We start from the raw sequence: 14387 nt of genomic DNA, 5'->3' as shown, positions 1-14387 counted from the left end.
TAGTGTTTGTGGACAGGATATCATATCTGCATCTTGTACAATGAATAACCACTAAGACAACAATATGCAGTGTATTGGTTAGTGAAACTGTGCTGGCATTCAGTTTTGAAACTGTCTCATTGCTATTTGTTTCTCAATAAAATTATTTTAAAAAGAGAGAGAATCAGAAAAAAACACCACCAAGACAGAAGTCTCTAGTCCAATAGTGTAAAAGTAACAGAACAAATGCACTAGAAAATTACATGCCTGCTTATAAACTTGACATCCTGCTTTATAGCAAAGCACCTTACAAGGCCAAAGGCCTTGTGAAGCACTGCTGGATCCAGGAGCCAGGCTGCTCGAATCAAGCAACTGGTGCTGCATCTGTCTCTAGAGGCCCAAGCCTAGCCACTTCTGGTTTTCTTTAAACTTTATTCCCTACTGATTGAAATGAGCAATATGCACAAAGGGGTCACACCACACCCACAGAGAGAGAGAGACAGAGACAGAGACAGAGACAGAGACAGAGACAGAGACAGAGAGAGAGAGAGAGAGAGAGAGAGAGAGAGAGAGAATGAGAATGAATGAATTATTAAATCTACATGCCAAGAACATTTTCCTAAGCTTTGAGATAGTTGATATTTTTCAAGAACCATTTTGTAATTTGCTATCCACCTCATACCTGTGCTTTGAGAAGAGCATTCTGGAAAAGATATTAATTTCACACAACCCACTAAATGGGTATTTTTTTATTAAAATGTTTCATTTGGAGTATATTTTGATGGATGTTTTTGCACATTTCACACTGCTGCTTAAACACATCCAAATACAGGAAGCTCTCCAAATCCAGACTCAGTTGCTTCTGTCATTTCTTTCTAGCTACAATTTAACACTTTGTAGAAAAAGGAAATGGGACTATGATGCCATGCCTACTTTTCTAGCATCATTCCAAAATGCCTAACTTTGGACAAAGACCCTTAGCTAAATACTAAATTAGTAACAATTAATTACTAATACTTTCTTTCCAATATTTAGAACAAATGTCTTTCAAAAATATATATTCTATGCTTCCCTGTATTCATAAGTGACTCATTAACATAAAACATAATTTATGTCTCAATGCAAATAGATACATCAGAATCATTATATAAAAAAACAAGAATTATAATGTACTCTAAGTGACACATGGATGATTATAATCTTGAGTACAAGGGCCAAGAAAGTTGAACCCAACAGCTGTCAGAAAGGCTTTTCCTTAAGAAATTTCTAATGTCCTCATGATTCTGATTTAGTTTTTAACCTGGAATTCAGGACCATCATTTCTTGGGTATATCCTGCCTGACCTTTAGGAAGATCCAAAGCGTTGAACCAAAGGCAGTGCTGCCTTCCCTAAGCAACCTATGAGCTAACAGTCTCTTTCTGTGTCACAATGTTTCAATGGTTGGTATCACTCAAGCCTGTTAGTTATGATTTCACATCACCAACAGTGGATCTCAAAGAAGAAACTAAGAGCTCAGAAGCTCACACCTAACTAGGTATTGAGAAGGAGACTCCTAGCACGCAAGCTTCTAGAACAGATCATTCCCCAAATTACACATTTCTGTGTACTAGTAACATTGGGAAACTGTTGATGATAGAAAATAACCAGTTACTAGCCACCCCCACCCCGTGACATATCCCAGTGAAAAGAAACTCCAGTACCACAGTGACAACTCTGCTACCACAACCTCTCTGGTCCCATGCTTATCTTAGCTCCTGTTCACTCAGGTCTCAAATAAATTTGTCCTGGATTCCTTGCTTCAAGGTGCACCTCTAGTAGGACCCAAGCTAAGGGAACTGGTTTCAATAACACTTTAGTGTTAATCTTTGCAAGTTTCCTTCAGATTTCTACTTAGGTTTGTACAAATTTGTTCTCTTTTATCATTGCTTTCCTTTTTTAAATTTTTTTAAAAACTTATTTATTTATTTATTTATTTGGTACAGGGTCTCACCACACAGCTCAGACTTCCAGTGATCTTCCCATCTCAGCCTCCCCAGCACTGCGATTATAGGCATGCATCACCATGCCCAGCTTCAAAGCCAGCACAATGTGCCCAGGGTTCAGAGGTGGGCATGGCATGCAGTACAAGGGATCGAACTTGGGTCCTTGTACTCGCCAGACAGGTGCAAGACCTGAGCTATCACTGCAGCCTTATCATTTCTTTTCTTGATGAAACCTAAGTGGAGTCCCCTCTCTCTGCTTTGTTACTCATATATCAGACATGGACAGGCTGGCAATGGTTTGTGCCTCTCAGGTACACTAGAGGGGCAAGACAGCTTTAAAACTAAGACCTCCCACCCCTCCCTGTGATGTTCTTATTGACTTAGCTTGAGAGAGATTCATGTACAAGGCATTAAATTAAACTTCTGGTGAATATCAATTCATGCAGCCATTATGGAAAAGTGTACACATGTTTCTCAGAAAACTAGAAATGTAACTACTATGTGATCCAGTAATCCAGCTTCTGGATAGATAGCCAAAGGACCTGAAATTGGCATGTCAAAGAGTTATGTGCATTCCTATGTTTACTGTAGCACTGTTCAAAACAGCTAAAATATGGAATTGACCTAAGTTCCCATCATGGATAAATATAGAAGGAAAACGATGCATGTACCAACAATGAGATACCAACAAACCTTTAAAAAGAAAAAAAAATCCTGACATTCACAATAACATGGATGAAAATGGGAGCATTCTACTAAACGCAATAAGCCAAGCACAAAAAGAAAAATGCACCAGGTTCTCTCTCATTCATGTGTGGGAACTAAGCTAATGGAACTCAGAGAATCAGAAAAATTGTTGGGTATCACAAACTGGGGGTGGGGGAATGATGAGATGTGAGTGAAAGATTAAAACATTTCAGGAGGACAAGAGGAATAAAGGTTTAGGATCTATTGCGCATTATATAACATAATAATAATAAAAGCATTATTGTACCTCTCAAAACCTCAGAATAAATTTCCAATGTTCTCATCACAAACAGTGTTGTGCTAGATATGCTAATTTAATTAATCATTCCACACAGTAATCACATATCATAATATCATTTGTATCCCATAAATGTGTACCATTTTATCATTCTCAACTTGCAGAAAAAAATTAAAAGCTGTCTTGGTGCCCTTATAGTTTTTGCTGCTTTTCTCACTACAAGTGATTGTTTTACTCTCCCCCTTCCTTTCCTTATTTCCCACCTTTGAGATTGCTAATCATTTCTCCCTAATGCTAGTTATAATTGACAAATATAACTGAGGAACTAAGGAGTATGCCAAAAGGGCCAAAGCAAATGAGGACAAGAAAAAGTTCATGAAAGCCTGCTTATAAACTTTAGAATTTGTATTAAAAAATAAAAAGAACATTGAACTCAACCTCTTACTCAGTAAGAACACTCGAAGCAGCAACTCAGCAGGGTGTTTGAGAGCAAGCCGATGCCTAGAACTGCTCTGTTTGGCTCAGACACGACATTTCTCGGAGCCTCACCTATGATACAGGGACAACACCTACTCTGTAGGATCATGAGAATTAAATGATTAATATTTGTAAAGCCCCTGGCACCTGGATGAAGGTTAAATAAGAGATCATTTCCTACAGTTCCCATTCTGCACATTACTGGAGACCTTTTATATACATGCTATTCAGCTGCAAGGAAGGCAATGTCCTAGCAGCCTGGCTTAAACCCAGAGGGGTCATAATATGGCAGCCCCTGAGGTCCACACCACAGTGAACAGAAATCTCTACTCTGAAACTACCAAGTCCTGCAGGCAGGGCTTTCTCTCAGACTTGTGCATGGTGGCTAAGTAGCGGTTATATATCTCTATTCAAAGCAAGAGGACCAAGGACTAGTCTCAGCCCTAGAATATCTTTCTTTGAAAAAAAAAATGTTCTCCCAGGTACTTCACTACATATCACAAGACAACCCCAGAAAACCCTAATTTTAAGTGACATTATGATTTTGACAATTGTACTTTTCAGTTTCTAAAAGTAAACAGGAAAAAGAAGAACATTATCTACCCATGAAATAGGCTGACTGAATAGCACTCTTCACCAACATTAGAAAGCCTTCTGATTTTGTGTACAGATTCTCACTCTGCATCCTAAGACTGGCTTCCTTAGTTCCAGATATTGGGAGAAAATGGAGTTGGACAGCTCTAGGCAAAACTTTTTATGTAGACGGAGTAACCAACATGCTAATGCTGACTTCTGGCCCAAAAGATGTATGAATCCCTCCATAAGCTCTCAGGTACCTGCCACTTTTCACTATCAAATAGGGGTGAACTGTAGCTCAACCTTCTGTGTCTCCAGCCCCTAAGCCTGGAGGAAACGCCTCTACTCCAGCTCATCAGCCACACTCCCTCTTTCACATCTGGTTCCATTCCACATGCTTGAACATCTTTTTCTCTCACCATGAGCAACAGAAATGACAACATCCAGAATCAATGACACTTTGGGAAAACATGGAAGGTCAATTCAAGTAAACGAGAAATCCCTAAGGGGAATGCAATTTTGACAAGAGATTACTACCTTGTAATAATATTAGAGAGAGAGAGAGAGAGAGAGAGAGAGAGAGAGAGACATCTGTTGCTGGCCCTTTAAAGTTGGAGGTAATTTTTTAATTATCAGTGTCTTCTTTGGTTTACTTTTAGAGACAGGATATAAATAATAGTGGAGAAAAAAACAATAAAAAAGGAAAAGGAAGGTAGAAGAAAGTTTGGACTTACTATTTATTAGACCTCACTATATGACTCTTGATCCTTTGGATCTATTGCATTTTTGTCTCATTTGGCCACTTATCACTAATTTTGACCCAACTGTCCAGTCCTAAACACTTGGTGAGTGCTTTACCCTTTCTTCTTCCAAGTCCAACTCCTTGATCAGGAAGTGAACCGCTGGGTGCATCTTGCAATGCACACACTCACTGCGAAATCTCCCCATATCAAATAAAACTAACACACCTGAGATTGGCTGCCAATAACTACTGTTCTATTCTGCAGACTGCTCGTTAATATTTATGAAATTCCTTTTAAATAAAATATTGTGCTACATGATTTCAAAAACTAATCTTCACACCCAAAATCTACCCAAATAATCTTTCAACACAATGAAAAAATGAAAATTCTAAGTCAATTTTTTCATTTCTTTTGTTTGCCAAGTTCACTAGGAGTCACCAATATGAAAAAGAATGAAAATTCTGGCAGCTCATTAACATAGTTAGCCTTCTTTTTAACAAAGAAATGAAAGGATGCTTTAGAGTGCTTCTCAAAAATGACAAATGACAATAGTAGTGGTTTTAGCAATAGAAAACTTCAATCAGTTATAAAGGAACATTTTTATTACACTGATCATCACACTGTTTTTATGTCTTAAAGACATGAAATGAAAGAAAAAATAATATATCACACTAACAAGAAAATTGGAAATCATACCAGAGGAAGCTTCTAGTCTTTCCAGTCTGCTGATCAGCCAGTCGAGGGAGCCAGAAAATTGAGCACAGTTTTTACGATTTCCTCTAATTAGAGCCGCTGCAAAAGAAAAAGTTTTCACGTTTATGATTTTTCAGTTCAATAATCAAGATTAGCTAATAAGAGCCTTAAAATGTTGGATCAAGAACAAAGTATCCTCATAAATTATCTAAAACTTATGCAAATGCACATTTACATATATACACTAAACTAATCCATTAAAAATTACTTGATATTTATTAATGAGGACAGGAAAAAAAAAAAAACACTGCTGACTAGAAGACATATAATTCCATAAAGTAACATTTCACATTGGGAGGTGATAATTAAGGGTAATGGAAAAACCAGTGTCCCAAGAGTTTTCTCAGACCATAAAACTTATTGCTTTTAATTAGCCAGGAAACTACATTAGTTCATCTCTCTAGAGCCCAATTTTTCACCCATACAAGGAAGGTGTGCACATCAGTCTTTCTAGAAACATATCACAACATACTGAGAGGAATAATTAATAACTATAACCCTATAGACATACTGACACAATGAAATATCACATGGAAGAAATTATGGAAAGGCTGATACCTAAGATACTTGGAAACACTATACATATTTTATGTATCTCGTCTTACCATTTGGATATTCACAATGCATATTTGGACTCTGAGATAATTTTTTGGGGGTGTGTGGTACTAAGGATTGGACTCAGGACCCTGCACTTGCCAGGCAGGTGCTTATTCTACTGAGCTATCTCCCCAGCCCTCTGAGATAATTTGGAAGAAAGAAAACTATTCTAACTTGGCTTAATCTATTATTTTTTACAATACTTTGACCAAATATTCTTCCTTTCATAAATTTTTACAGGATTTTTAACACAGTTTATATATCCAACTTAAAACGTGTAATGTCTTAATTAAAAATCCAATGAGTCTAATACTTTTAAAATAAGACTGACTTTTTAAAATATAATATTTAGTCCTAAATCTGGAACATGGTTCTAAAACACTGTAGCTGCTTTCAAAGGTTTTTGTAATAAATTTAGTAACATAGCATAGCATAGGAAACAGGACGCTTCCATAGGAAGAAAATCACTATTTACAGTCTTGTCCCACTACAAAGCAGATTAAAGAAGTCTGAGCCGCTGCCTGGGTACTTTCTGGATAAGAGTGGGTGGGTGGGAGGGGACCCAAAGGCCAGAGCGTGCAACTAAATTGAATAATGGCCTGCTCACCTCCTGTTGCCAAAGAAAAATAAGTGGTGCCTGAATGGACCAAGAAATCTTCTCTTTCTACAGCTGCTACGAAGAGCCCTTGCTGCCTCCAAGATCATGTTGACAAGATGACAAGATGACGCACTCCCAGCCCAGGCTCTGCCCCCACTTGGGCTGGCAGTCACCTTAGGAGCTGGCCAGCCAGGAGTCAGCCAGTGTGAGGCACCAGAGGCAGGTGCTTGGAGCAGGAGTCAAGAGGGAGTGCAGCAGACAGATGAGGAGATGAAAGCAGACTTGAGCTGAATGGACTGCTAACTGTAATCTCTAGGAATATCAGCCCCAAATTTAGGACAAGAGCAATTGGAGACAAGAATAGGATCGAGCTTTCTAGGTTTTATAAGATCCCATTCTTACGTAATTTAACTGATGCTTTTTATTATTTTTAAACCAAAGACATAGATAGATAGATAGATAGATAGATAAAGTTAAATATCAAGAATAAGGTGATTTTTGGAGAAATGAAGAGAGTAAGAATCAACTCATCTAATATGCCACTGAACATAAATGAAAATCATACAGTAACTCACAAAGAAAATTTCATTAAATTTATTACCAACAAATGGTGTTGGTCCTATAATGAAATAATAAATTAATGAGAAAAGTGGTGAAAACAAAAATAAAATCTAGCATTTAAAAATTTAAACTTGGTCCATATAACTGTTCAATCTATGAGAGAATTATTCCTATAATTTAGAATACTTAATAAGATATCAAAAGTTAGGGCATTTCTTAACAACAGTTGAGATAAATGGAAAAATCTAAGAAAAAAACTGAATATTTGATTGCTAAAAACCAGAATGCATGCCTTGTTAGGCAGTTGCAGGGAATGGGATTTAATTCATGCCAGCCCTGCCCTGGGGTGAGCTGAGATGGCGAATGAGACTGGGCGTGGTGGCGCGCACCTATAATCCCAGCGCGTGGGAGGCTGAAAACAGGAGGATCATTACAAGTCCAACCTGTGTAATGAGGCCCTATACCAAATACATATTTTTTTTAAGCCAAGTGAGGGGCCTGGGAGACAGCTCTGTGGGATAAGTGCTTCCCTGGCAAGCACAAGGGCCTGAGTTCAATCCCTGGTTCCACACACAAAAAAAAAAGAAAGAAAGAAAGAAAGAAAGAAAGAAAGAAAGAAAGAACGAAACCATGTGAACACAATGGCATTGGTCTTCCCAGTGTGGAATCTCAGAGGGCTGGATATCTCAGAGGGCTGCTCTCTTCTGCACAGTGTAGTGGCTCCTTTAATCTGAAGAGTTCCAAAAAACCTCAGACAAATGTCCCTTCTCAAATGCAATACAAGCATACAATATCTAAAAGCAGTATTTAAATACTGTCTAGCTGTCCTTCAATTAAGGCATTTCATTGCCTGTGTACCATTTTTTCAAACTATTGCCATAACTGCATAAGCACTGTGCCTGACGCCACAAACAGGAGCTTGCATGAAGTAAGCATAACAGTGGATTATAGACCTCCAGTCATGTTTTAGGCTCCCTTACCTCTGATAGTCTGCCTTAATATACCTTTTTTATAGCACATATGTCATTTTTCAGAATGAGCAAATGAATAAATACTTCATTTTTATGGAATAAGTACACACTATTTAAGCAACTATAGTGTATCTTAAATGTAATAAAACTATGTGAACTAATCTCTTAAATTCTAGCTCAATAAATTGGTTTCATTATTGTTGAATGAATAAGCCCCTAAACTTCTTCCTACTCACAATGTGCAGCGCAGCCAATACTGATAACTACTCAAAAATTATTATTTAAAAAGCCCAATTCCACAGTTTCTTATTATAGTCTCCAATTTAAAATGGCTTAACTTGGCTGGAGAGATAGCTCAGTGGTCTAAGCGCCTGCCTAGCAAGTGTAAGGACCCAGTTTCGATGTCCAGTGCCACATACCATGCTGGCCTCAGAACTCCAGGCACATAGCGCTGGCCACCAAGACTGGGTGTGGTAGTGCACACCTACAATCCCAGTGCTGGAAAGGCTGAGACAGGAGGTTCCCTATGAGTCCCAGCCGCAAAGTGAGACCCTGTACCAAATAAATAAACATTTTTTTAAATTAACTTAAGAATGTTCAGCTTTACAACAGCCCATAAGCACTAGGAAGTATACTCCTGGCTTTGAGCTTCAACATTTTGCAGGCTGTGGATGCATATGACTGCCACCTCTTGTGACAATAGGCAGTAGCCATAATACATGGGTCCCAGTCATCCCCATGATCAGCAGGTTCAGTAAAAGATCTTCTACAATGTACATTGATGCCAGCATTTTGGGGATAGAGCCAATTAACAAATTACATGAGATATTACTCATACCTTATTATGAATCAGGTTTCGTTTTATATAATTTTGCACAACTACAGGTTAATATAAACAGACTGACCATGTTTAAGGTAGGCCCAGCTAAGTTATGATGTTCAGTAGGCTAGGTACCTGAAACGCATTTCCAATTTACTGTATTTTCAACTAGTGATGAATTCACTGGGATATTAACCTTCTGTGGCTTAGATTCAAAATGTTCCCTTAAAATCTCGTGTGTTGAGAGATGAGGCTTTCGGAAGGTGACAGGATGATGGGACGACTATAATCATCAGTGGATTCACCAATCACAAGTTTTTATCTAAATATGCTATTAGCAGGTAGAGCCTGGTTAAAGGAGGCGGGTCGCAGGGAGTGTGACCTGGAAGGGGTGTTCTTGTCCCCATTTGCTCCTCATTCTCTTTCTCACTGTTTCTGGCCACCATGAAGTAAAGAGTTATCCTCTGCCATGATGTGTGTACCTTGAAGCCTTGAAACATGACTACAACTTCTGAAAGTGTGAGCCAAAATCAATCTTTTCTCCTCTAAATTACAGGTGTCAGATATTCTCTACCAGCCAGTGGAAAGCTGACTACTGCAAACTCTTTTAGAAGTCAGAGAGTATCTGCCATATCCCATGATATTCACACGTGTTGATGCTTGAGAATCTAAAAGCAGGGACTCGCACTTTCTAAAATACAGTCAGAGAATTGCAGGTAGTGAGAACCCTCCATTCCTTTCTCATTTTATTCAGACCATAAATAAATGGTCATTTATTGGACCATTGTCCTAGGTCCACAGCAAGGTCGTGTGCAAAGCACACAGGCAGCCGGCAAACAGGCTCTGGGCAGTGCACACAACAGGGGATGGCAGAACTAGAGCCCACAAACAGTTTTAAGAACTTTGAGGCTAATAACTACATATCTTTCATTCTTGGTAAAACATTAAAGCATAAGCGCTGAATAATTTAGAAAAATAGTGCTGCTGACACTCTTTGAGAGATTGAGGCCTTGGCTTTGCACCTGGAGGCAGAATTCCTGTAGTTGCAGGTTCTATCTCTGCAGTGGGCAGGACTATTTTTGCCACTGGAGACACTGTTCCTGCAGTCTGGGTGCTGTTCCGGCTACTGGTGCCACTGCTGGGCTTCCAAAGAAATTATCTTTAATATTCTGGTCAGAGTCAGAGAATGCAGAGTCTTATAATGAAGTAAGATGATGCAGTCTCCAACCCTCACCCCTTCCCTGTACATGAGCACCTTTCTTGGGGAGGAGACGGCACTCTGCTGGGGACAGTCTGGCCAGGTCCACACAGCATGCAACAGCATGGTCAAGGATGAAGCCACGCCTCTGGATCCCAGGTCCCCTGCTCACATGCTGGCCTTTCCTCATCTTGGAACTGCCTTTCTACAAACAAGAACAAAGGAGAAACCCTGGAAATGTGTAAGTGGATTTAAAATGGAACATTGTGCAGACACCTGAAGAAAGGCCCAGCAGAGGCCCCAGGGCCACCTGTGCAGCAGCTGGGGACATGGCCACTGAAGTAGCCTCAGCCTGACCATGGCTGCCTCTGCCTCGCACCTCAAGAAGTGTCAATCCCTTGGGTGAGGGTGCCTGATCTATATCTGCAGAAGTAATCCACACTGTTCTGTCAACTGCTGCCACCATGGAAGGGGAGGACATCAGACACCTCAAAAGAAAAATTAAAGGAGGAAATATTGATACACTTCCACCAGTAAAAGCATTTATGAATCAGTATGAAATATAAACTACCATTGGAGAAATGGCAATCCCATCTTGGGACAACAAAAGGAATGCTAAAAACTTATTCATCTAAGGGTCAGAATGCCACACAAATATAATGACCCTGGCACAGAAGGGGAATGAGTAACAGAAACCAGATTTATTCACTCTTCAAAATTAAATGAAGTAGAACAGCTGTTGTATTACTGTGAACTCACTGTCAAGAAAAGACAAGAAAAATTAAACAAACTTAAAGATTGGCCTCCTTTTGATGAAACAGAGATCAATATTGCTGCAAGCACTGGTGACGTGGATGAATACACTGCACTACTGTATGAAGATATTCTAAACAAGGCTTTGGGTCTGCTTTGATAGGCCAGTTTCCCACAAATCTTGATAACTTGGAATAATTATGATTGAATGAAACTGCCCTCTACACTAGCAAGATAGAAGCACCAAGCTAGATACAAATACATCAAATGTCTGGTAAAACAGAAAAGCTATTGCACCTTGCTTTTGATTTGCTTCAGAATTTAGCTGAGGACATTCAGACAGAAATAAAGAATATAGTACACATGAGCTGATAATTATACCTGCAATATTCTTAAAGAAACAGCATTTTCATAGCACTGAAAATGATACAGTAGAAATGGGTAGCCTCAAAAAAGTGGTAGAACATGATTCCATGTCAGTATGAGCATTCACTGAGGGCCAGCCAGATAGCTCAGTGGACCAAAGCGCCTGCTTAGGCAGGCACATAGAGCAGGCTTGATCCCAGGTATGCAGTGCTGGCCCTGCCCCCAAGGCACACTGAGCCTGGGCGTGGTGGCATGCACCTGTAATCCTAGCATTTGGGAGGCTGAAAATAGGAGGATCACTATGAGTCTGATCTACACAGTGAGACCCTGTAGACCCTGTACTAAAATAGATTTTTTAAAAATTCACTGAATATCACTTTCCAGGTTTTACTAAACCTATCTTTTTACACAGGACTGAGGAATAAAATGATACAAATTAGGACTCCACTACTAGGCAATGGAAACTACAAATAGCAATAGGTATACTTTGCCACATAAGCAGAGATGACTGCTTTAGATCAATGTTTGCAGACATGGACTCCATATTACAGTAATGATGATGCTCCTTGAATGTTCAGATGAATGAATTTAGAACTCATTTCTCTCTGCATTAATCTTGCAGCTAACAAAAAGAATATACAGTGATTTGTGAAAGGAATGGGCTGAAGATGATCATGAAAAGGGCTCAGAAGTTCAAGGGGCCACTGCCAATGAAAATGTTTAGAAACACTCCCCAGGATGATGGACCAACTAAAAATCTGTTTATTAATTATGTTGAGGACCAACCTTGCAGCCCAGATCTCTAATGAAAGGAGAGGAGTTTGTGATCAAATGTCTGGGAAATCTAGCATATCTGACTATTCCAGCTTCAGCCTGGAAACTGGATCTTAAGGATTACAAGATGGTTCCATACATTAAGGATAAAGTAAAATCAGACTCTTAAGAAAATTATCTGGGCTGGTGAGATGGCTCAGTGGTCTAAAGCACCTACTTAGAACAAGCTAAGCTAAGCAAAGCACAGGGACCGCGATTCAATCCCCCAGCACCACATGCCAGCCAGCCCCACCCCCTGGTGGGCTGAGCGGGGACACACACACACACACACACACACACACACAATAAATAAATAAATAAATAAATAAATAAATAAATAAAATTTAAAAAAAGAATAGAAAGTTATCTTATTTTAAAAGGTGATAATAATTGAAACTACACTTATGTAAGACTCATGCTCCTGTGTGAGCTTAATTTGGAATAATCCCTGTCCTTACTGAACTACTAAATATTCAATAGGAAGATGATGAATTTGTTTGTCAGATAATTTATGTGTTCTACCAGATTTCTTCCACCAAGACACAGGATGTCATAATCAAGGAAGCACATGCTCCAGCATATCTTGGAGATATGATGTATGACAAAAATAATGAAATGTGAAGGGACTAGATAATACACTAGATACAGGGGAACATGGTGAAGAATGGGGTAAGAAAATACAGAGGGAAAACTTTTGCTGGCTTAACTCTCAGTGGCTGGAGATGGTAGAAAGTCATTAGATGGACAAGAGCGAGCAGGAGTAGTGTGGCAATGATGTAAGTGAGTCACAGAGCTATGGAGAAGACATTCTTGAAAGACCTTGACTTTTTAGATAGCTATAATGGATTAACTGCCACTGAAGAAGCCACAAATCCACATTTTTTTCAATGACTCTCACCTTCAAAACTGAGATACAATTGAGCAGCATTCATTTTCTAGCAAACAAAGTCTTCCAAGAAAAATCCGAAATAATAAATAAAATGGAGAAAATCTCAGAAGTGGATATAAAATGAAGTTCTACTAAAAATGTGATAATGACTGACACTTCATTTTGTAGAGCTGAGACTATGATGAAATAAAAAGTGAAAGCAGTGGATCTTGTTTAAAACTGCAGTGCCTTCCAAGGCTTTCTCAGAGCACAAGACAGAAACTATCTTGTTGAATCAACATATGGTGGATACATGACATGAGTGTGTTGGAAGCCCGCGATCTTTTTTACCTGCCCTGCCAAGCTTTCCCCAGTGGTTTATGGCATTTAGAAAGACTTCAGTTACTGAAACTGAGGTTACTAGGAAAATATAGGGAGGTACACAAATCCCTAATTGTTGCATTCTTCCTGAGACTTCAAGGATTTATAAACTGGTATTTCTGCCATTCTAAAAGAAAGCCATCTCCCTGTTTATTTCATACTTTGAATGTTTAGTAAATAAGCATTCATAAAGAGATTGTTAAAGAGCTATTTCTCAGACATCTTTTGAAAACTATGCTGGCTTTCCAGCATCTTATAGATTAATTATGTGGACATCAGAAAAGATGCATGGAAGTCTGCCACAGTGATGTTTTTTCAAACTACAAGCATCAATGTCTAGAACATCCCAGGCCTTCCTGATGACAGCTCATAAATCTACTCTGCTCATTCCCTACCTAAAACACATATTAAATCTCTGATGTCAAATGCTAAATTGTTACAGATTATCATTCTCACTTTCTCCATTTTTTTCTCCATTCTGAACAGTCATATAAGAAGAAAAGGAAAAGCAAAAGGAGGCTTATTTTACAAAGAACCCTAGGAGGAAATCTACTCTCTATCTAGGAGAAAGAATTAATAAATTTAGAGATGGCATTTGAACCAGACCTTCTGATATCTGGGTATAAGACAGCAAGATATAGGACAATGACATATACATATCTTATATAACTCTGGTTGCACATGCAGACCTGAGACTTTTCCAGACACAATGAATTATAAACATACACATGTATCTTAGGAGTACCCTAAAGATAATAAAAACTATTGGTAGCAAACAAAATAGTTGAAATTTTGCATATCAAAATTCAACATATAGTTTCATTCTTTGCAAAATATGAAATCAATGTTCACTATAATAAAAACAAAAGCAAAATTAAAGGACAATTTAAAAACAAAGTCTCTCATAATTCCAATTGAAAAACTTCCTTCTACCACATTAAAATTACCCTGTATATAAGAAAAAA

The 14387-nt window shown here is 38.7% G+C and overlaps 1 protein-coding gene and 1 pseudogene across 6 annotated transcripts in view; one reads left to right on the top strand and one right to left on the bottom strand.

Moving 5' to 3' along the window:
* The window catches only part of Ryr2 (ryanodine receptor 2), a 681083-nt gene that overhangs the window by 291304 nt on the left and 375392 nt on the right, over positions 1–14387 (bottom strand). For all 6 annotated transcript variants that reach the window (XM_023700826.1, XM_023700825.1, XM_023700827.1 and 3 more), the window contains exon 17: positions 5440–5535. In XM_023700826.1, coding sequence (XP_023556594.1) covers positions 5440–5535 — 96 coding nt within the window. The remainder of the gene's footprint in view (positions 1–5439; positions 5536–14387) is intronic.
* Positions 10706–13152, top strand: LOC105743470 (annotated as a pseudogene).

Source organism: Octodon degus, unplaced genomic scaffold (assembly GCF_000260255.1).
Source record: "Octodon degus isolate 3935 unplaced genomic scaffold, OctDeg1.0 scaffold00127, whole genome shotgun sequence".
Taxonomy (NCBI): Eukaryota; Metazoa; Chordata; class Mammalia; order Rodentia; family Octodontidae; genus Octodon; species Octodon degus.
This window is presented reverse-complemented; position numbering and strand designations above follow the sequence as displayed.